Source organism: Mytilus edulis, chromosome 10 (assembly GCF_963676685.1).
Source record: "Mytilus edulis chromosome 10, xbMytEdul2.2, whole genome shotgun sequence".
Taxonomy (NCBI): Eukaryota; Metazoa; Mollusca; class Bivalvia; order Mytilida; family Mytilidae; genus Mytilus; species Mytilus edulis.
In genome coordinates this window covers 39192592-39217840 of record NC_092353.1, presented here as the reverse complement: position 1 = coordinate 39217840, position 25249 = coordinate 39192592, and the positions used below count along the sequence as shown (strand labels likewise).

Below are 25249 nucleotides of genomic sequence, written 5' to 3'. Positions count from 1 at the left end.
TAAACATGTTTGTGAGATCTCAACCCTCCCCCTATACCTCTAACCAATGTAGAAAAGTAAACGCATAACAATACGCACATTAAAATTCAGTTCAAGAGAAGTCCGAGTCTGATGTCAGAAGATGTAACCAAAGAAAATAAACAAAATGACAATAATACATAAATAACAACAGACTACTAGCAGTTAACTGACATGCCAGCTCCAGACTTCAATTAAACTGACTGAAAGATTATGATTTCATCATATGAACATCAGGCACAATCCTTCCCGTTAGGGGTTTAGTATCATACCATCATAACATAGATGAACATATTGTGAACTAATTGTGAACTCATGGTGCAGCTGTTTATTGATGAAAAAATCATTTTATGTGATGTTTTTTGCAGATAATGAAAATGGAGTTCCACTCCTTACTAGAAGACGTGCCAAACATAAGGAAGGTGATATTGATAGTGTAAAACGAAGTAAATATGCAAGGGAGACAACTGATGAAGATTTTAGGAGACATCGGTCACATCGACCTCATACAAATACACCGACTCGAGATCAAGGTATTGTCAAGGTTAATTTACCAGATGAGGAAGAAGAGGCAGAAATTGATGAGCACTGCTTGGATGCAAAATCAAGTTCAAGGGATGATGGGTATCACAGTGTTTCACAAGGTGATAGTTGCAGTTTTATTTTAGGCCCACGTAACTGGACACCTGTCAATTCCCAAACACCTGCTGAGGAAGTCCTTCAACCGAAAACACCATCGGTTGATATGAAAAAGATGGTAGACAAAGGTAGCATTGATTTTGAGGATAGTGAGGACGAAGGTTTAGATGGTGAGGGGATAGTTGTAGGTTTTGCTCAGGATAGTGATGATTCAGATGTAGAAATTATATATAGTACTGGTAGCCATATAGAAGTGCCTGATAATACGCTAGATACGGTGGAGGGTTTTCATAGTAATGATATTAGTGTTCAAACACATTCTGTTAAATCTTTATCACCTGATTTAATATTATCAAATCATGACAATTTATCAAATAAAGTAACTAATGAAATACAACAGGAAGTGAAAAGTGCAATAGTTCAGCAGGAAATAGATTCAAAACAAGACATTGGTGAAATTTCTGGTCATGATTTAATAAATATAAAAAATAATTTGTCTGAATATATTCAGAATGAGTCAAATTTAAATGTAAATAATATTGTAGCAACTGATTGTGATGATATAGCCTATGGATCAGACCCAGAATTCATAGCAAGCGATGGAGAGAGTGTAGAAGATCTTATTGAAAATGAGGTCAAATTAATTCAAAATCAAAAAAGCGTTTCATCTCAAGATGAAAGTCTTGGAGGTGTCAAACCTGGTAGTGCTTCATCACACAAACATTCAATGTCAAGGGCATCCAGCATGCACAGCACTTTTGCACATGATGATGACCAATCATCTGTCACTATTTTACCACATGACCAAGACCTGATATCAGTTGATGTCAAGTCTGCTAAATCACCAACTCAGTCAGTTTCTGACCAAAGCATTGCACAAGAACATGTTGGTGAGTCACAAATCACTGACCTTATTGCACCTACAGCTGAAGCTGAATCACAAACACTGGTGAAGGATACAGACTCACTGGCCACAGGAGATGATGTCACTTCAACTGTTATGTCCATGGGAGAGGATACTACTTCTGTCACTCAACAGCTCACAGGTACAATATTAAAAATGTTTGTTTTTATGAAACTGGAGGGATGCAAGAGAATTGACAGCTTACGACAAAGGGGTAGAAAGAGAGTCTGCAAGGGATAATGGGCGAGGGTGGGGAAAGGTATTTATAAAAAATCAAATGGTAATAAAAATGGAAAAGAGTTTAAAGAAGCTAGCAGTATATGTCAGTGTCAGTGACACAAAAAAAAAATGCAAAAAAAAATCTAATGCTTAACATACAAGGATGAATTTAGGTGCTCCAGAAGGGTTAAAGCAGATCCTCTTCATCCTAATTGTGTTGTTCAATTTCCTGATCAGTCTCAGTCAACACCAGTGGAATAAAAAATGTTACATAGTCTAACATAAATCTACAAACTAGTACTAAAAAAGTATTCAAACTCTATATTGATGAACCAATAGACAACTTAAATCACAGGTTTATTAAGGAAAAAAACTATCATATTAAGACTGTTTGTATCAAGGAACACTACCAGCTCAAAGTTATAACTTATGATGAATTTGCAGGTTGCATTCTTATATTTGTGACTACGGTACTCTTTGGAGGAGCTTTAATCAAATTTTTTTTGTGACACTAGTTCAAGATGATACATTATGCCAAATAATGAGTGGTATAAGGGTCACAAATTAAAGCTTGCCAGTCTAACTGTTACATTTTTTTTTCTGAAATTCGAAAATGTTTTATTAATGATATGTTTTGTTTCTCTTTCAATTTGCTAGATATTCATGGTGATGATGAAGAAAGTAGAGGTATGTATCTAATTTTCTATTAAGACTTGCATTATTTTTTTATCTCTATCAATCAATTATTATTTATTTACACATATTCTAACGAAAGATGAATATTTATTGAATAGAGTTAAGATTTTCCCAGAATATTTGGAAAAATAGTGAGTTTAAGAAAAATAATCTAATGGGTAAAGTTTAACATTATTGAGAATATCCTAACATTCTTATATTTCTATTTCAGATAAACTAGGGGAGATAATTGACCCAAGACTGTAAGTTTATGTGTCTGATTGTGAAGTTAGAACGTGTTAATTTTATAAAGCTATGTTTGAAAGTTAAAAAAGAAAAAGTCCTATATTATTTTCACTTTGTTTGAATGCTAAATCTGGTAATTTATTCAAAGAAAAATAAAAAGATAAGGTGCTTACGTTTTCAGTATTAGTTGTAGTTGTTGATACAATTTCTGGCAAAAAACTGTTTGGTAATTATTTCTGTAAAATTGTCAATTTTGTTGTTCATAAAACATTTGATTGAAAATAGAACCTTTTCTAAGATGCTTGAGGTCTTCTTTAGCTAAAAACTATGTATTTGCTGCCACATCCTCGGTTACAAAAAATTTTGCTATAGGAATATAATTATAATGTTTTACATTTGAAAATATTTCTATAACAGGCCTCGGGATGACAGAGGAAGAATTGAGATGATTGGTAAGTACATTCGTCACAATGAAACTACTGTACACAAGGTGATAGACTCATGGAGAAAATGTTTGGTTTGGGGATCAATTGTTTTCAGTTTTCTTGGTATAAAAGTATCTGTATTTAAAGCATAGACTGTAGATGAGTGATTGTTCTGTTTTAAGTTTTTCATGAGCTAATTGAATGGCACACATGTTAATTTAAGGTTTAGTAACTTGAATCATGATATCTTGATGGTTTATTCAATTCTAGTTATCCATGATCAAAATATGATAGACAGTCTTGTGTTATTCTAGGAAAAGATTTATAAGTTAATTTAAATTGTCATATTGAAATGAATAAACTTCTTTGATGATTTTTGGAAAACAAATATTTTGTTGAATGACTTTTAATGAAAAATACTGTATAACTTTGATATTTTAAATGTGTTACCCAATTCTTTGGCTAAAATATATTTGGCTCGTTTAATTTTCATATAGTTTTGACAAAACCTTAATTACAGGTATTTTGCTTTATATATTATCAGACTATTGCAAACTTATTTTATCATACAGGGAATGACTGCAAGTTTGATTTTGAAATTTTAGGGACAAGTAGAAACAACTGATTTACTTAAATACTGGGATAACCCCAAATTTTAATGACACATAAAAATAAAATTAGACTAGTGCAATGATAATGCAGAAATTTTGCATGTCTCAAAGTAGATGTCTAAGCCCTCCGTGCAGAATTTCAAGTGCAAGTTCATGTTATTGTCAACTTATTTCATGAAGTTTTATGAAGTAAATCTTGTACAAGTAAAATGTAATCAACTATTTGATATTTTTGTTTACTTTTTGACCCATAAAATGTGTCTTGCAGAAGATTTACCGACTGTGCAAGGGCTGTATAGCCAGTCAAGGTTGTTAATAACTTCCATCATGCAGAAGATTTACATGTTCTTTGTTTTAAATTATAGTCGGCATAAAGGATGTATAATTATAAACAGGTAGCATGATGCACTAATTTTTATTTTTCAAGATCCTATATATATTTTTAATACAGAACACATTGAATTTATATTCTATTGATTGTTTTGTTGTAAATTATATTTTATTCACTAATGTGTAAAATTTTAACTATGAACTTTAAGTAGATCAGAACACTTATTACACAAATCCTGTTTATTATGAATGTACTATATTTTTATAATTTAGACATATTCATGTTATTTGCCTTTCAGATAATGACGATTTAAATCTCCACTTTACTAAAACTAGTACTCCTTTTCCTCCCCCTACTCCAACCAATGCATTTGATGTATCTGAGTCGTCTGCTAGTAATAACTGGTCCCCTGTTAAAGATGAATCAATAAAACTGCAAAGTGCAGAAAATCAAATGGTTCCAGATTCAACTCAAGAAACAGTTTCTCCTGTAACAGAAGAAAAGCAAATAAATTTGTCAGAAAATAATTCAGTTAGTTCAATAATTCTTGAAAAGAAATTTTCTTCAAAAGAGACTGTAAAAAATGAGTCCCCAGCAATTTCTAATGGGATAATTCCTTCACCTTCTCCAACATATGATCAGGAACAAAAACAAGATTCTGTTCAATCACATGCCTACAAACAGGAACAAGAAGATACAGTTCAGTCACATGTCAATAATCAGAAACAAGAAGATCTAAAAGACAAAATATTAAAACCTGAATCAAAAATGAGTGAAATTGAGTCAATTCATGCTGAAATAGAGGAAAGAATCAAATCTTCATCACCATCAAGTTTGAGAGAACGATCCCCTAGTCAAAATTCTATGACAAAAGATGAATCTAGTCTTTACTTATCAAATATCAAACCTGAATCTACTAAGGGAGATGAATCTAGTCTTAACTTATCAAATATAAAACCTGAATCTACTAAGGGAGATAACTTATCAAATATCAAACCTGAATCAACTAAAGAAGATGAATCTGGAATCAAAATCAAAATAAATGCTAAAGAATCAGAGACTGCCGTTTTAGTAAAGGGAGATAATTTAGATGAAACACCAACAGATAATAATTCGGACAACAGTGCAGGTTATATTTGCGTACATTATTTACGTTTGAAAATTGCTGTCATTTCAGTTAATATTTAACCTGCTGCTTATTTAATGATACTCACTGAAATCTAATTTTATTTTTTATCACTGAATTTTATTTGTTCCAGAGAGAATTGAAATTTTCCATGTTTTTGTAGATAACTGATTTATTTTCATGCACAGCAGTGTGTTAGACTTATAATTCACAAATTAATGTATTTTGTTTTTCTCCTGTTTATACTGATTTAAGTTTATTTTTTAATTTCGATTTAAAATCTGTAGATCATATTTAATATCTTTTCATTTTAAGTTTCATTTTCACAATTGTTTAATCCTGCACTAAACTAAATATGACAACAAAACCAAAAGGACCCAAACAGACTAAAGTTATCTTAAAGGTCAACTCTGCATAAGGGAATTGCAACTTAAAGTTTAGTACAATAAAGAAATCATTGACCATGTAAAATGAAAATACATAAAAAAAAAATATCTTATTTTATCAGCATCTGGCCATTTACCCAGAGGATTTGATACTTCATCAGCAGTGGCATTCTCAGTGTATATAATCTTTTGCTAACAAGTAACAATTTGTGTTTCTGAAAATTAACATGCCATATATGTCATAACTTTTGAATGCATTTTAAATATGTAACAATACTATTTTAGAATGTTGTCATTCAGTTGACTTTCTGCATTTTTATACTGTGGTATATAAAAAAAAACTATGCTTGATGGGATGCCATTCATTTTACCAGAAGTAAAGTTTAGAAAGTGATACCACATGATATTTATAGGATGTCTAGAAATTGTTATACTATAAATTCAAGGTTTTTATTATTGCTTAAAAATGCAACAGGGTTATAATCGTAATAATTTAAAAAAAATAATATATGAATTAAACAGAATTTTTCTCAATATCACAAAAATTAAAATCACATATTAGTCTAGAATGACAAAATCACATTAATAAAAGCACACAATAATTTATAGTATACAATTCTAATGCAATTTTTGTGTACCATAACATTTATTTTCATTGGCCTAAAATAACAGTCAAATCTGCAATTGATATAAAATTGTCATGGCAATGGAGTGAGCTGCCATATTAAATTCCTGGAAACAACACAGTACCAAATTTAATGAAGTATTATCAAATGGAACAGAACTTTTTCTCTTTTTGTATAACCCTTATGTACTAAAACATGCATGAAGTTTCACAGATTTTTTTTTTTTTTTTTTTTTTTTTTCATTTTTACAGTTTTCCCAACTTAAATGTATTGATTTATTTCATAATTGAACAGTACTGTAGTTGAAGAGTTACTGCTGTCAATTAAGGATTTGAAGGCAAATTCAAATTCAATTGCTCTGTTTAGTATCAATAGTAAAAATGTATTTGCAACTGTCAAATCCCCAGTTGACAGCAGCAAATCTTCAACTACAGTACCGTTATTTCCTAATTTTATTAGCTAATGCATTGATTGCTATTATTTATCATACAGTTGTTTTCTTGAAATTTCAACTTTATAGGGATAAAAGCTGAATGGTAGTAACTGTAGTAATCCTCTTAGTGTAAAAAGTTACAATACATCTAATTCAGATCATTGTTTATTTGTTAATAGAAATTCCACATCCAACAACACCCAGATCTACAGATATAGCTACTGAAGATAAAGTATCACCAAGACCTAGGTCAGAATCTTCTTCTAAACTAGGTTAGTACAAAACTGTAGACATAGTGTGATGAGTAAAAAAACTAACCTAAAAAAGTACTTAAACATGTTCTAATCACCCAGTGTAAAGTAAGTAGTATACTGCTTCGCAAACAAGTGCTGGACAAATTGACCACTTTGTCTAAAATAAACGTCCAACAACTAATACATGCCAGCTAGTGCTGGAGGAAATGACCAGTGATCAATGTCACAAATAATGACAAAGAGAAGCAAATTTGTAGCAGGTTGAACTATGAAATACACTTTTTGAGCATATTATTTCATAAACTCACTCAACTCCAGTATTTTGACTGTTTGATTATTGGAATTCTGAGTCCAAGTACAATTTGCTTACTTTAAATAACTACAAGGCTTTGAACAACAGTAAGGGGGGTAATGTGGATTCTTCTGAATTGGTCAAACGACCTGGTGGTCGCTAAGCACACAGCATTGAGGAGTAAGAGGAAATATCTAGAGGCAGAATATTTTGTCTGGATAGGATAATAGGGTGAAGGTTGGCACCTGTTTAAACATTTAAATCTGCTGCATATGTTTCCACCTGTCTTAAGTCAGGTGAACCTGTTGTTTAGTGGTTATCGTTTTATTAACCGGATTTTTGTGACAAAAATGTCGGTTATTGATTTGGGGATGTACGGCGGGCGGGCGGGCGGGCGGGCGGGCGGGCGGGCGGCAATCAAATGTTGTCCGTGCATTAACTCATGAACCGTTCAACCAAAGCTTTTAAAATTTTAATATGTTATTACTGACAACTATTCGAAGGTCAAGTTCAATAATGGCGATTTTGACTTTTACCGTTCAGGAGTTATGGTTCTTGAAAGATTGAAAAATGGAGTTGTCCGTGCATTTACGCATGAACTGTTCTACCAAAGCTTCCCAAATTTTAATATGTTGTTACTTATGAAAGAATGGAGGTCAAGTTCAATAATGACGAATTTGACTTTTACCGTTCAGGAGTTATGGTTCTTGAAAGATTGAAAAATGGAGTTTCCAGTCATGTCCGTGCATTTATGCATGAACTGTTCTACCAAAGCTTCCGAAATTTTAATATGCTGTTACTGATGACAAAATGGAGGTCAAGTTCAATAATGACGATTTTGACTTTTACCTTTCAGGAGTTATGGTTCTTGAAAGATTGAAAAATGGTGTTTCCCGTCGTGTCCGTGCATTTTCTCATGAACCATTCAACCAAAGCTTTTGAAATTTTAATATGTTGTTACGGATGACAAAATAGAGGTCAAGTTCAATAATGACGATTTTGACTTTTACCGTTCAGGAGTTATGGTTCTTGAAAGATCGTAAAATGGCGTTTCCATTCAGGTTGTTGCATTTACTCATGAACCATTCAATCTAAGCTTTTCAAATTTTAATATGTTGATACTGATGACAAAATGGAGGTCAAATTTGATATTGACGATTTTCACTTTCACCATTCATCAGTAATGGTTCTTGTGATATTGCCAGGACACAAATAAATGTTAATAAATCCGGTTTGCTGTCGTTGTGACAGCCTCTTGTTGATGTTATTCATAAGTGTTCCTTGTTTCTCGTTTTTTTTTATAGATTAAACTGTTGGTTTTCCTGTTTGAATGGTTTTACACTAGTAGTATCTGAGGGCCTTTATAGCTTTGCTACTTTACTTTCATTGTTTGATTAATTATATTTATTAATAAACAAATTTAGGTGAGAAGATTGAGGAAGATGTTGACCCAGAAACACTGGTATCCATTGTTGAAGATAAGTTTGCCCAGAAAAAGGCAGAGTTACCTACCATGCCTACTATACCAGATTACCTTAAACCAAAGACTCAAGCAAAACAACAGTCAAAACCACAAGCTAAAAAGGTAAAAAACAACAGTCAAAACCACAAGCTAAAAAGGTAAAAAACAACAGTCAAAACCACAAGCTAAAAAGGTAAAACATTTACAATATTGTTACGAGTATAATAGGTTTAGAAATTCTTGCATTAAGATAACGTAGATTTAGAAATTTGTGTGGTGCATTTATTAATGTTTTTTTTGATTTAACAAATTGAAGATAAGTATTGCATTTTAAAGAAATGTAGCATATAAATAATGCTATCAAATTTGAAATGGGAAGTGTTTTACCTGTAGCAATTTTCGCAATAATAAAAAAAAATCACAAAAAAATCTGAATTGTCAGCAGTAAATGAGAAGTCTAATTGATTAACTTTTGGTAAATGCTTTCTATCTATCTTAGATGCAATTTTGTTAACTTTCTAAAATCTTAGATGTAATTTTGTATTAAAACTTTCTAAAAATGTTAATATTACTTATTGTGGCATTCATCAATAGTTTTAGGTGTTGATTTTGATGCATTAGGTATTTTTTTGTGACATTGCTAATTTATACTTTACCATTCTCTCTAGTAATGTAATTTCTATGTTTGTTTTTGATATTTTGATTTTTTTGGTAGATTTGTTTTCTTATAGTAGAACACATGACAATGTTTCTTTGCTCTGTCTAATAACATACTATTTACTCAATTATTTCAAATGATCCTTCGTTCCTAGGAATGAAAATGTTTTTTGCTTTTTTGTTTTTTTTTAAGAGTTAAAGCTTTAACAATAATCATGATAATGAAATACTAATTTTGCTTAAAAGTATTCAAAGTTAGAATGGTGTTTGTGGTAGTATGTAGACAGTAGATTTGTATTAATACTTAACAGGATCAGAAAAAGAAAGGACAAATTACAAAAGTTAAAAAGGAAGAAAAGACAACAAAGACCCCTGCTGATGTCTCTAAAGCTATAGATATAACATCTGTACAACCTGAGGAACAGGACGAGGTCGGTATAGGGTTTTGAGAAGCATTACTGTGAAGTAGTTTATTTGCTAAGTTTACATTTTGTAATGTTTTGAGCTTAATCTGTTTATAAGGTTATATTTTCATTTTTGCTCCTAATTCTGATAAGATTTTTATGCCCCATTTATGGGTACTATGTTTTTTGGTCTGTGCATCCATTCGATTGTCTGTTCGTTCATCTGTCTGTTCATTCCTCTGTTTATCCATCTGTCCCGCTTCAGTTAAAGTTTTTGGTCAAGGTAGTTTTGATGAATTTGAAGTTCAATCAACTTGAAACTTAGTACACATGTTCCCTATGATATGATCTTTCCAATTTTTAAGCAAAATTAGAGATTTTACCCCAATTTTACAGTTCACTGAACATAGAAAAAAGATAGTGCGATTGGAGCATCCATGTACTATGGACAGAATCTTGTTTAAATTAAATTTATAAGTGGGAATATGTTTACAATTTTAATTTCATAAATAAAATACACCCTTTGTGAAAAAAAATTAAGCAGTATTGAGACTGCATCATCACTGATCAACTGTAAACAAACCATAACATTCTTGTCTTGGTATAAACATAATAAATGAAGCATTTGAAAATAGGTCTGGTATAAGTATTTGAAGAGGATAAATCTTGTACCTTGTCATCTTACCTAACTGCTGTAGGAATCAACATATGATTGAAAAGAGATGTGGCATATATGCCCAATTACATATTTTTAGTGTGATTTTGTCTATTAGATTACACAGATTATAAAGAAGAAAGTGACGTTACCCCCGGAGAATGAACATAGTGTTATGCCTGACTTTGTTACTGAGGCCCTCAATAGAAGTAAAGAAAGATCAAGACTACAGCTAGAAGAAGAATTTGCAGAAAGTAAGATACAGTTTTTCTTTCAAAATTTAGGATGTATTTTGATATACCATTGTCAGTTTGCCTTTTTTTAATAAATATTAAAGAAGATGTGGTATGAGTACCAATGAGACAAATTTCCATCCAAGTCATTATGTATAAAAAGTTAACAGTTATAGGTCAAAGTACTGTTTTCAACACAGAGCTATGTCTTCTTGTTAGCTGATAACCTTAATAATTCCATATGTTAAATAAGCAAAGTTTGCTTCGCACTTTTCTTCTTTACCTCAGAACAAAATGACTTAGTATTAGGTTATTAGCTTGATAATGATGAGTTGTAACTTACAGAGCTCAACAGAATGTACTATTGTGGGGTCATTTATATTCCTTCTTTCCTATTTTCCTGGATTGAGATTCAAATGTATTTTCATGAATATTTGAATTCATGGTTTTTTTAAAGTCTGCATAAAAGCCTGTAGAAAATTTATAACTTGTTGAACATTTGAATTCATGGGTAACCTATACCCACAAAATTAATGAAAATTAATATCTGATGAATAATGATGACTTCAGGGTAGTAGTATACATGCATGTGATGTTTTTCTTCTTTAAGAACAAAGGATGATAGAAAAAGAGATAGGTGTTACATCGTATGAAGGGGAAGGAATGACAGTAGAGGAATTAGAATTGGAAAAGAAAGAACTGAAGGTAAATCTAAATATAAATAAGAAAACGTGGTATGAATGGAAATGAGACACTTCTCCATCCATGTCACAACGTGTATTAAAAGTTAACAATTAAAGGTCAAAGTATGGCCTTCAACATGGAGCTTTGGCTCAAACGAAACAGCAAGCTATAAAGGGCCTCAAAAAGCCCAGTGTAAAACAATTAATTCAAACAGGAAAAACATCAGCGCAATCTATATCAAACAAAGAAAATAAAGAAATGATTATGAACCACACCAAAAACAACAACTTAACTGAACAACAGGGTCCTGACATTGAAAAGGTGTGTTAAAATACAGCAGGTTTATATGTTTTAACAGGAACCAACCTTCACCCTAACCTGAAACAGTTGGATAAAACATAAACTTTTTGTAATGATGTTTAAAATGAGAAATTATGGTATGATTGACGATGAGACAAATATCCAGCAGAGATAAAATAATGTTGAATTCTATTCATTGTAAACATAAAAAAGAACTGTCCTCTGAAACTAAGAAGACTATTTGAATCTCTTTTGACCACAGTCATTTTAACAATGTATCAACTGTATCCAATGTAAAGAGTCAATATTAGTACAAATTTAAAAAAAAAAATGATACAGTATATTAAAGATCCAAATGGTTACTTCTTTCTTAAAAATAGTAATATATTTATGTGTTTGTAGTAAAACAAAGATTACCAATTCCTTTGTTAGAAGGGTACTAATGTTTTAACTGCTTTTATTGTATTTAAATGTAATACCATATGCAAAGATAAGGTCTATAAAAGATATAGAAAGTCTTATATGCAGAAAAGGTATTTTCTATGAAATTGATCATTTTATGAAATAGGAATTAAAAAAAAGACTAATATATCTTTTTTTTTTCAAAAAAGAAAAGAGAAGAACTTGCAAAAGAAAAATTACTGAAAGGGAAACCACAGAAAAAGATGGATGAAAAAAGTAAAAAATCTGGTGGCAGTAGTAGTGTGAGGTCTAAAAAATCTAAAGGTGGCAAAGATCCTCTTCAAATGGAAAAGGAGAGAATAAGAGCTTTGAAAGAACAAGAAAAACTGGTAAGATAGATTACATCTAAAAATATTGGTAGAAAACAATATTATTGATACAAAACAATAACTTTGATACAAAACAATAACCTTGATACAAAACAATAACTTTGATACAAAACAATAACCTTGATACAAAACAATAACCTTCATACAAAACAATAACCTTAATACAAAACAATAACCTTGATACAAAACAATAACCTTAATACAAAACAATAACCTTGATACAAAACAATAACTTTGATACAAAACAATAACCTTCATACAAACCAATAACCTTGATACAAAACAATTACTTTGATACAAAACAATAACCTTGATACAAAACAATAACCTTCATAAAAAACAATAACCTTCATACAAAACAATAACTTCGAAACAATACAATAACCTTTATACAAAACAATAACCTTGATACAAAACAATAACCTTCATACAAACCAATAACCTTCATACAAAACAATTACTTTGATACAAAACAATAACCTTGATACAAAACAATAACCTTGATACAAAACAATAACCTTCATACAAACCAATAACCTTCATACAAAACAATTACTTTGATACAAAACAATAACCTTGATACAAAACAATAACCTTGATACAAAACAATAACCTTCATACAAACCAATAACCTTCATACAAAACAATTACTTTGATACAAAACAATAACCTTGATACAAAACAATAACCTTCATAAAAAACAATAACCTTTATACAAAACAATAACTTTGAAACAATGCAATAACCTTTATACAAAAAAATCAAACATTGGAGGAAAATATATACATTCACAAGAAAAAATGGTTACAGAATGAATAATATATATTTTTATTTATAAATTGAAGTCTAGTTCACCAGTAAGTATTATGATAGTTGGTGCATGGTTTTTGCGTAAAGGGCATGATTTTGAGTAAAGGGCATGGTTTTGAGTAAAGGGCATGGTGTATTTTTGGTACACATTTATTGTTCATTTTATAAGTGCATGGTGTTAAAGAATGTCATATGAATCATTTATGCACAATTAACATTTTTAATCAGATTGCATTCAGACCAAAATATATTTTACATGGAACAGATATTGCAACCCTTGTAAATGAATAAAACAATTAACAAGGAATATAAGTTTAAAACAAATGTATTTATTTAGACCCCTTTACATGCCTAAAAAATTTTTGTTACTACATGTATGTTAATCAACTATTTGCCAATTTTCATAAATTTCATAAATTAGATTTACACTTTTTTGTTTGCTTACTATTGTATTTTCAAGAATAGTAAATGTTTTATTTATGTTTGCTTATGTACTTAAAAGAGCATGAATCCTAATGATAATGCTTGCCTTGATATGTTGAGCATGGGCATTAACAGGATCGCTGTCTGAAGATGCAAGAAATTATAGTTAAAACATACATAACGCATTTGGACATTTAAGGAATGACTGTTATATTTTTCTGACGATGAAGAAATAACATAAAAAATTTGGTGCACATTGAATAACGCGTGTAGCGGGTTATTTAACAGTGTGCACCATATTTTTTATGTTATTTCAAATAGACAGAAAAAATATTACAGTCATTTTTTATAATTTAATTCTAAATTCCATTTTAAACTGTAGAAAACCATGAAAAAAACGTTGATGATGTCACGGTCACATGACTAAATTATGTCTATGGGCTGATAACAAAATAACATCAGCCAATCAGAAGACGTGTTACATCCAAAATTAAATTATTTGAATATGTTTCTCATTTGAATTTGAATAATCACTTCTGTTTAACAGAAAATTTGATCTAAAATCAAAATGTTAAACATATTCCGTGTTAATTATAAATGTCATATATTCATGACCAATACTTTTAGAAATGAAATAGACTTTATGTCACTTGTACCTGTATATATACAGTTATTTTATGTGTAACTTTTTATCAGTTTTGGTGCATGTGGTAAAAGGTTGTCAGCAGAAAACCACATAAAAGTTACTTGTTCAAAACACATTTTGTAAAAGGATCTGCACAGGTTTTAACATCTATTATTATGATTAAAGTGAATATGGAAAGATTTGAAATTGCAGGAATGTATGGTATAATTTTGGTTTTCTTTTTCTGGCAAAATTATTAGAAAAATATTAATTGGATGCGAGCTCGCTTCCAATTCTATAGCATACTCCTGTATTACTTCAAAATATGTTATACGCTTTAAATCTTAACTCATTTTTTTTTTCAAATGAAATTAAACCTTTCATAAAAAGTAAGTTGGTGTTGTTCAGTGTATTTAAATGTTTACAAGTTGAACTGTGTAATGATATAAAAACAGTTGCTATTATCTGTTTTTCAAGGAGAAACTTACTCATAAGTTCATATTAAGTAATAAAAAATCTGAATAATGGAGTATCATTTTTGAAAATTATATGAATATCCCTTAGTGATACTCAAATATTCATTAAAATTCCTTGTAAAAATATGCCTACAAATGCTGTGCTGTTATAAATATGGATTTAAAAATATTACTTGATATTGCAGCAACGTATGGAAGAGATAAGAGCATTGGAGGAGAAGATTGCAGCACAATCCAACAGCATGTCTGCTGACGATAAGAAATTTAAAGATAAATTACAGGTAAATTAATTGACTCAATAAGAGTTAAAATCTAAACATTTTTTTATGCCCCACCTACGATAGTAGAGGGGCATTACTTTTTTATGGTCTGTACGTCCGTCCATCCGTTCGTCCATACGTCTGTTTGTCCCACAGGTTGAAGTTTTTGGTCAAGGTAGCTTTTGATGAAGTTGAAGTCCAATCAACTTGAAACTTAGTACACATGTTTCTTATGATATGATCTTTCTAATTTTAATGCCAAATAAGAGTTTTGACCCAAATTTCACAGTCCACTGAACATAGAAAATGATAGTGTGAGTGGGGCATCCGTGTACTGGGGACACATTCTTGTTTTTTTTTATCTTATGCCATATGTGTTAATTAGATGTTTTCTGTGCCTTTAATTTTCAGCATTTCTAACCAGATCATGATTCAAAAGTTAGTCTTGTGATCTTGGTTTGTCATCACTTGCCCTTCAGTCCTGTGTTTTTTACTATTTGAATATCACTAAAGGTTAAGAATGCATGGGCTACAAAATAGAGATTTAATGACTTTGTTGATTGCATCTATCATATTGATTTTATGATAACAGATACAACAGATAAAGTGAGGTCTGCTTATTATCTTGACTTTCAATTAGAAATAGAAGTCAAGGTTCAAGTGAAAACTTACCTGAATTCATATTAGAGAATGCACATGTACTATTTTATTATGAATTTGATAATGTTTTGGGGTATCACAAGTAGTTTCTTCTGACCATGGTGTTTCAAGGCAAAAGGTTGTGTATGAATTATACTGACTTGGAGTTGTTACTGCTAAATGGTTATTTGTACAGCTTCCACGCTTAAGAAGTTATATAAAAACTGATAATAAATATATATGACTTTTGTTTTTAGACAGACAATGTAAGTAAACTATGCAGTGTGGTGTTGGAATGGTTTATGTGAAATTGATTTTTACGGAAGAAAGTTTCACTACTGGGTTATTTAGATATGTTGAAACTTATGAGTGATTTTATTGCTAGTATAGAAAATCAGAAATCTGTTCTGGATCTTGTGTGTCTGCATAATACAATTAAAGGGCCAAATAACAATTATTTGTTCCACTGGTACATGTGATAGTTTTTCTAAAGTTATATTTTGATGGTGATATTTTTTCAACATTTTTTAGTGTTGAGTTATTATAATTCTCTTAGTATTCTGAACTATATATAATTGGTTGCCAAAATAACTGATTAGTGTCACAAACTCACATTATCAGAGGGTAAGAGAAAGAAATAGATATTAATTGGCAAAAAAGAAAGAATTGAAAAAAATGGGCAAACAATTAAAGAATACATAAATGAACCCCTATCCAGACCCTGATATCAGTTACTATTGGTAAGTTTTCATCTTTCATTTCAATAGACATATGAGATTAAAGAGGTATCTCAGTTTCGTTTGTTTTCTTTCAATAAAAAGAATTGATTTAGGAATTATTCAGATTTGGTGATGGAAAGAATGTTGTAGGTGTCAGATAAAGTAAAAGTCTCTTTCTCTTTCTGTTTTGGTATATAGTTAGTTTATTTTTTTATTTTTGTTGGTGAATAATCGTATGACTTAAACCAAGTTTACCATTATACCAATGAAATTGAAGTCTTGTAAATATTCATATGTTATTTAACTGAACTGGATCCTTATTTCAACTGAAAACTCTTAGTCTTGAAATATGTCATTTCACTAAAAGTGTGAACCCAAATGTCATATATTAAAATTCATAGTTATGAGTACAACATACCTTCCACAGTATTATTTTTTCAGTTAAGCTTGTATTGGCTTTGAGTTTAGGCTTTAGTTTTGTAGATTTATTAAATTATTTTTGTATTGAATGAAAAAAAATGTTTTTTATAAAAAAAATGTTTTTTATAAAAGAAATATCTTTTACATGTATTTAAAATTTTTAACTTCAGAAAAAAATACTGCTTACTAGAAGTGATATTGAATTGTTCAGTTAAGGATGTTAGCTCCTCTACTTTTTTAATTTTTGCCAGATTTTCGGAATCCTCTGGTTTTATCCATGTATTGCCATTAACAAAATTTGCCCACTAACCCCTACTTTTCTTTTTATAATTTCATTACATAAAGTTCAAACAGCCATATTTGAAAATCTTATAAAATTCTAGTTATTTTTTCGTAGTTTTTGAACAAAAAGGTGCCAATGTTAAATGTATGAAAAATCTAGAGTGAATTATTTCCCGCCAAATTTTCTATGACTTATAGCTCGAAAACAAGCACATGGACCCTCCATTTTTTTCTGCTTTTATTATTTCTTTATTTATATACTATCAATTCATAACAGTCTTTTTAAAAGCTTGTTATTTTTAAACAGAGTATCGAACATCCTTAAATTAATTTTCTATATATTCATATTCAACAGGAGGTACAAATGGAATTGGAAAGAATTGAAAGAGAGGCTTACATGGCTGAGCAGACTGAAGCAGACGTCAGGCAGGCATTGAGAGAAGAAAGGATGAAAAGAATGGAAGAAAAAGCTAAACTGAAGAAAGAAGAATTAGCCAGGAAAAGACAGCAGTTGATAGATAGAAAACAACAGGAGAAACAACTGAAAGAGGAGGCTCGACAGAGGGAGCTTCAAAAAATTATGATGTTGATGGATGATGAAGAAAGAAAGAAAAGACAAGAAGAAGAAAGGCTTAAAAAAGAGGAAGATGAAAAGGAAGAAGAAAAGAAGAGAAAGGTAAGATAGATGCATAAAAACTGTTTTTACAAGAAATGTCTATAGAGGTTAAAACTTAGTAATATAAAAATTTTGTTCTGTCTGCAGCATGACAAATGTGCAAGACAAAAAGAAAAATAAGTATACATGTATTGCTATAATTTTCTGTCTATCATTACACAAGAAAAAAGTCATAATTTCAATGAAATTTTACAGATCACCTTTTATTTACTAATTATAATGAATGTGCTTAATTTTGAAATTTACCTTTTTCCAGGAAATGGAAGAAGAATTTGCCAGGCAAGAAAGAGAAGAAGAAGATAGACGAAGAGCATTAGAGGAAGAGGTATGAACTGTGTATAATTAAGACTCTTTATAGCAGTCGTTTAAAGTGGGTTTTATGCCCCCTCCCATATCGTAGGAGGCATTAAGATTTATCCTTGTCCATTAGTACATATGTAAGTCCCAAAGTTTCCATTCTTTAACTTTTGTTTGTCTCAACCATGTGTTTTGAAACTTATACACAATGCTTATTATCACATAATACAGATCGAGTTAGAAATTGAGTGGCATCATGTTTGTCGTTCTTGAGTTATACCCCTTTCTAAACATAAAAATTGCTTATTATTTTGTTTTCATTCTCTATCTTTAGTTTGCCTTGACTAAATGTTATGAAACTTATACACAATCCTTATTACCACTTAATACAGATCAAATTCAAAATTGGGTGGCATCACTTTTACCGTTATTGAGTTTTGCCCTTTCTAAACACAAAAAATGCTGAATTTTTGGTTTCTGTCCTCTAACTTAAGTTTGCTTCACCCAAATGTTATGAAACTTATACACAATGCTTATTACTATATAATACAGATCAAGTTTGAAATAGGGTGGCGTCACTTACACCGTTCACGAGTTATGCCCATTTATCCTTTATAAATATAAAAAAAATACTGAATTTTTGGTTTCCATTCTCTAATTTTAGTTTGCCTCAACCAGATGTTATGAAACTTATAAACAATGCTATTACCACAAAATACATTTCAAGTTTGATTGTTGGTGGTGTCAGTTTCACCAATCTAGACTTATGCTTGTTTGTGAATGGAAAAATTGTTGAATTTTTCGTTTCTGTTTGCTAACCAAATGGTATGAGACTTATACACAATACATGTACTTATTACATCAAATTTGGGTAGCATTAATGTTACTGTTCTTCAGTTATGTCCCATGGACACATTTCCCATTTATTTTATGAAAAGATGAGGATATTCTTGCATGTTTATTGATTGTTTTGTCAATTTTAAAAGGGACAAGGACCTTTCTTGTGAAGTCAGTATTGGACCTCAATTTTTACAGGAATTTGGCATAGGGCTTATATTTTTGTTAGAATTGAGGATTTAATCCCATTGGGCCTTTGGAATTGATAATTAATTTATCAGGATCCATGAAAAAATGATTATTTCTGGACACCACATCCTACCAACCCTCATTTGGTGAAAATGTATTTATTAGCAATACTAGATCTACAAAGAAGTTGTCAGTTGTTTCTTTACAGGAGTTAGTTTTGCTCTTTAATAAGATTTTTATGCCCCACCTACGATAGTAGAGGGGCATTATGTTTTCTGGTCTGTGCGTCCGTCTGTCTGTCCGTTCGTTCGTCCGTCCGTTCGTCCGTCCGTCTGTCCCACTTCAGGTTAAAGTTTTTGGTCAAGGTAGTTTTTGATGAAGTTTAAGTCCAATCGACTTCAAACTTAGTACACATGTCCCCTATGATATGATCTTTCTAATTTTAATGCCAAACTAGAGTTTTTACCCCAATTTCACGGTCCACTGAACATGGAAAATGATAGTGCGAGTGGGGCATTCGTGTACTGAGGACACATTCTTGTTACCTACAGTTTTTGTTTTAGTCTATAATCTTCAAAACTAAAAGGGAAATTTGAAACAGCAAAAATGATATCTTGTATATTTTCTAAGATATCTTTATATGTATATTATAGTCTTTTTAGAGTGCTTGCGTCTTTCTGTTAAAATAATTTTTTAAGACTGAATTATTTTTGAAACCATCATTGTAAAAGTCAAACAATTTTCTCCATAACTTTGTATTTATATGCAGATTGAACAAGAGGAGCTGAGACGAATTCAAGTGGAGCAAGATGAAATAAGAAAACAACAAGAAGTTGTTCAAGCTCAGAAAGAGGCTCTGTTAGAGGAACAGAGGAGAAAGAGGTAAGACATTGTTTGATTGGTTGATTGTTGATGTTTAAGTGCCACATTTGGACTATTTCTTGGCGGCCAGTTTTTATTGGTGGAGGAAGCAGGAGTGCCCAGAGAAAACCACTGACTTTCAATAGAAAAACAGACAGTCATAGTCAATTAGGATTGGAGTCAAGTGCATCTGTACGGGTTGGGTTCAAACTCACAACCTCAATGTTGACAGGCTAGTTATTACAGTTGTAGAACTACTTAGACCACTTGGCCACCACCACCACCCCCTCCCCATGCTTAATTGAATCAGACCATAAGATTTCAAATTTAGATTGTCTTACATTTTAAAAAAAAAATGGTTTAAAACTTGATAATTGCACCTTGAAAAATTAATGCAACAAGTAAGGGGTTTTACAATAGACAACTTTTGAGTTCAATGCAATTCCGTCAAAAATTATGAATTATTAGGCAAATTGAGTGATCATAATTGACAATCAGCACTGCTGTCATTAGGGAATTGTAATTAAGTACCTACAGAACAATTATCCTGCACAATGACGATCACTATGACACTTGATGAACATATATAGTGCAGGGATACGGGTATTATATAGAACCTTGTGAATTCAATCTTTCTGTATGAAACTTTCACAATCCTTACTGAATCAAGTATATCAATGGTCATATTTGTTGTAACAGGGAACTCGCTGCTTTAGAGGAACAAAGACAAGTGGAAGAATTGGATAGAAAACAACAAGAAGAATTGAAGAGACAGGCAGAAGAAAGGGCAAGAATAAATGAGGTAGCTTATTTGTTTTACACATTTAATCCTTTCTAAACGGAATAATGTAGATAGTAATTTGTTATAGTAAGATAGCACTTAATATAATTTTTAGGTCAGGGTATTTATGACCCAATTTCATTCGAAAGTGTTCTTGCAAAACATTGGTTTGTCATGCATACATAACAAAATTTAGTTTTATAAAGAATTATTAATGATATACTTAGTTGTATACATTTGAAACAAAGACAGATTGAGAAGAGGTCATCATGAATAATTAAATATAGCACCAGCATCGACTATTTACATATTCATAAGGGAAAAGTTATATTGGGAACTGAATATGACATAGAAATATACAGTCAACACATTTTGACTGTTCTTAACTAGAACAAATGCAGTATAAATTTAAATACAGGTGAACATTTGCAATAGTTGTTCTTGTTTTATTTGTCCCTCCAAGCATTCTTGTATTGTTTTAGTCTAGACACGCAATGTAAATATAAAATATGTATCTCTTATCATGATCATTGAGAAAATATGTTTGGTTGTTTTTTTTTGTTTGTTTGTTTGTTTGTTTGTTTATTTTTTGTATTTGTATTTTGTAAATGTCGGCTGGTATCATTTCTGTATAGGGATTTACACCAATAAAATTATTTGATTTGATTTGATTTGTATTTTGAATTCTTAAAATTAAAAGTTTTTTTCTAAATAGATGTGCAGTTCAGGGGCATCAGTAGGCAGTGCCAGCTTTCCACTTGTTTATGTTTATAGATGTTTAGTGATAAGTCAAAGATTGTATGCATTTTTCTCAAGTTTATTAATATTTGACAGATTTATTGCTTTTTGAAAAAAATTCATAAAAAGAGGATTTTTTTTGCGTCAAGTTGCATCTAATAACTTCTTTTCAACATAAGTGGTTTGATGAAAATTGTTCCTGTCCAGACTAAAGTAATTTCTGCCAATATTGACTTGCTTCTTACCACTGAGGTTAAGATATCCAATCATAGTACTTATTTATCGTAGGACATCTGTCCCTTTGGAACAAATCCTAACTGAAGTATTTGACTATTTATTGTAGGACATCTGTCCCTTCGGAACAAATCCTAACTGAAGTATTTGACAGAATTAAATAACCTTTAGGCTGAATCCTTTTGCCAGATACTGTAAGGCCTAAATTAATATATTGTTTGTTTCCCCAATCCCGACCCTGCCAAGCCAGGTGTGGGTCGAAAGGTAGAGAAATACTTTTATTTTTTCCAAAAAGCTTGAACAACATTGGACAATCCTGCAGGCCTGAAAATCGGAAATGAATAAAATAATATTTAACTTAAATTTGACAATAAAATTTTATGAGTAGCACTGTTTTTGCAGGGTCGGTCGGGATTGGGGTAACAAACAATATTTTATTTTAGGACTAAATTGATATTTGTATAGAACAATGTAGAAAGAGACTAATATTTGACTGTTATTACAGCTTCTACAATTAGAAGAGGAAGTGAGAGAAAGGATGAAACAAGATACAGAAAAACGAAGAGAAGAAGCCATACAGAGACGAGATACAAATATTGATGCCAAATCTAATCTGAACAAGATACGACATAGTCAGGGAATTAACAGAGCTTTTGTATACTCATATTTTATAAACTGGCCAATAGAATCTTATATGAGGTAATTTCAGTATGATCACGAGCTATTGAATGTTAATATTTGCCAGGTGTATAAAAAAAATTCTTATGATTCTGATATTAAGCTTTCTGACAGCCATTTCATTTGACTGGCACCCACAAAAGTAACATTTTATGTTTGATACAAATGACAAGAATACATATTTATAAAATATACATACCCGACAATACAGGTAAATTTGAGTATCATTAGAAAAATCACTAATATGAAAAAAAAAAAAAAAAAAAAAAAAAGGCTAGTTCTTTCTTGGTAAAATCTATTCCTTTATGGCTGCTTGTATCTGATATTATAAAAGTAAGAAGATGTGATAGAAAATTCCCATGAGACAACTACCAACCAGAGATAATATGACTTAAATATGAGCAAACATATGGTCCGAGACCACAATTGTCGTCCCTTGATTTTCGTTGTTCACAAATATAGTCCCTAGTGTTGACAGTGGGTTACTTGCCATTAATTTTTATACCCCTTCCAAATTTATTTCTCCATGTTTAATGCCTCAAATGGCAAGTAAGGGGGTGAAATTACACTGTAAAAAAATTTGGGTCCAGAATTTTAAAGGAAAGTAGTGATTTGGTCCAGCTGAAAAACGTTGAAAATTAGCACTTCGGAAGCTGTCAAAAGATTTCAAGACGCCCTAAACATAAAATTGTCCATATTTTGAGTTAGAGCCGATGAAGTTTTCTATAATTTTGATATAATTTGTCCCAAAAGTAGTACAACACACTGTAAAAGTTTCTTTGAGAAAGCGCAGGTGGGATTTTTTTTATTTTCATTTATGTTCTAAAAGAAATGCACTACGAAATAATTGTGTTCTCGGACCATATAGCCTTTAAAAATGCACAAAAAACATTTCGTATGGTAGCCTAAAAAGTTCTGACAGGACATTACAAGGAATCCAACAGCCTGATAACTTGTCTTTTTTTAATTCCAGACCTATTGGAGAACAAGAAAAGAAGAAGAAGGAAGCTAAACTTAGAGAAAAGAGAAAGAAGGCTCGATAAATGTTGTTAATGACAATCTTTCAAACTAAAGAAAACAATTTAAAGTTAAAAGAATGATACATTTTGACCAGATTTATTCTGTATCTATCCACAATATATTTATCAAAATTTCTTGTCAAGTTTAAGTACTAGAACTTTTCAAAATATGTCTGTTTATTAGAAATTAATTAAATGCAATTCTAAAATTACCGCACAGTTATTCCTATTAAACATGAAAAAGCTTAAATTTACATTTAGATGATTTGCAGCTTGACTTTTTTTACCTGATTTTTGTTGAGAGGTATATGGTTTTTATGTTGTTATTCTGAAACAGTTTATAGAATTTACCACTTGATAGCTTCTGTTGTAATAGACGACCATTGTAGAATTTACCACTTGATAGCTTCTGTTGTAATAGGCGACCATTAAGACAAAGAAGTGCAATTTCATCAATGCTCTGTAAATTTAGATTTTACATTATTTTTTTTATTTTAATGTCTCTCCATCTCATGCAGTGTATGAAAATTGTATGTTATACCATATAAAATGTATAAAGCTGATGCCAAGTAGATTGGACAAGTCAATAAATGAAATCTATGGAAAAACATGAAAAAGCAAAATTCTCACTTCTTGTTTTATCTCATGCACGAGTTGATTAAAATTAATGGAACAGCTAGTAGGTCGTTAGAATGCATTTGATTCTGATACATTTTGTATGTCATAAAAAGAGATTTATGCATAGAAAAAAGTCAGAAATCTAGCAAATCATTTTTTTATATCCTTTAATGGTAAAAAAAACCCCATTATTAATTTTTTTTTAAATTGCTTACTGCTTTTAGAAAAAATATTTTGAGAACACTGGAAAGAGAATTTCTTTAATCAAAGTTGACTTAGGAAATGGACAAGAATGATTTTAATGCTAAGTGCCTTATATGAGAAAAATATTATGATAAATAGTGTTATAATATTCCTAAACACCCATCGATATTCATTTCACATATTTAACTCTATTTTTTTATGCTCATTCTCTTGTAAAACTGTTAATGCAATATTTTTTATCAATATATATAAATATATTTTTGATGAAAGTGGAAATAAATCTCTCAATTAAAAATAAAGTTTGGAAAAGGACATAAATTATAATTATGTTAATAAAATTGAGGAAATATATCAATAAAAATGTAGGACAAATAGAGTGGTTTTCCATAACAGTGTCTTAAGCAATGTCTTAATCCATTATACATATTAAACTCTTTTATGCTCATTTTATTGTTTATCTCTTTCTTGCAATAATTTTTTATAGAAACATTTACATATGTGTTTATTGGGTTAGGTAAATATATTTTTTATTTCTGCCTTTTATACAATAGATTTTTTATTCCGTCCTTTTGCATCTTTCAAACTGTGATCAAAATATTTATTTATAGAATTATATGTTTATCAAAAATTTGTTATCAGTTTACATATTTTTACAAAATGAGAATAAAAACTATTGATTATAATGTTCATTTCTTTAAAAAGATTGTTACTTGTTTTGATACTGACATAATCTTTAAAAAAAATAAGGAGATGCAATATGATTGCCAATTAGACAACAATCCACCACAGGTCAAATAATGTGGATGTAAGCAAGTGGCCTTCAACTTTGAAAAAAACCCATGCCATGTTTCAAAATTCACGGAGATTATCAGCTACTGAGGCCTTTTGTTTATACAAGATGCACTCATATATTTTCACAGAACTACAAAAAAAATTAAAGCTTTAAGGGCCTTGATAGTTGAGTTGTCTAATTAGTTGTTTTCGAAATCAAGGTTTTCATAAACAATCACAATTTAAAGATTCTTTTGAGTGGGACTGTCTCCCCAACAACAAACAAATTTTTCAGCCCTAAATATTATCACTAGAAAAAAA

At 30.6% G+C, this 25249-nt stretch overlaps 1 protein-coding gene across 10 annotated transcripts in view; it reads left to right on the top strand.

Moving 5' to 3' along the window:
- Window positions 1-24840, top strand: part of LOC139491123 (calponin homology domain-containing protein DDB_G0272472-like) — a 51007-nt gene extending 26167 nt beyond the window's left edge. The window contains exons 6-25 of one of the 10 annotated variants that reach the window (XM_071278522.1): window positions 387-1703; window positions 2438-2467; window positions 2688-2718; window positions 3119-3153; window positions 4367-4975; window positions 5027-5197; window positions 6819-6911; window positions 8610-8770; window positions 9616-9735; window positions 10482-10617; window positions 11207-11301; window positions 12192-12371; window positions 13217-13228; window positions 14891-14986; window positions 17381-17701; window positions 17958-18026; window positions 19794-19906; window positions 20585-20687; window positions 22144-22337; window positions 23290-24840. In XM_071278522.1, coding sequence (XP_071134623.1) covers window positions 387-1703; window positions 2438-2467; window positions 2688-2718; window positions 3119-3153; window positions 4367-4975; window positions 5027-5197; window positions 6819-6911; window positions 8610-8770; window positions 9616-9735; window positions 10482-10617; window positions 11207-11301; window positions 12192-12371; window positions 13217-13228; window positions 14891-14986; window positions 17381-17701; window positions 17958-18026; window positions 19794-19906; window positions 20585-20687; window positions 22144-22337; window positions 23290-23359 — 3956 coding nt within the window. In that variant the 3' untranslated portion in view covers window positions 23360-24840. Of the gene's footprint in view, window positions 1-386; window positions 1704-2437; window positions 2468-2687; window positions 2719-3118; window positions 3154-4366; window positions 5198-6818; window positions 6912-8609; window positions 8771-9615; window positions 9736-10481; window positions 10618-11206; window positions 11302-12191; window positions 12372-13216; window positions 13229-14890; window positions 14987-17380; window positions 17702-17957; window positions 18027-19793; window positions 19907-20584; window positions 20688-22143; window positions 22338-23289 lie in introns of all 10 variants that reach the window. The other 9 variants (XM_071278529.1, XM_071278519.1, XM_071278525.1 and 6 more) reach the window with 9 other exon arrangements.
- Window positions 24841-25249: the final 409 nt, after the last annotated feature.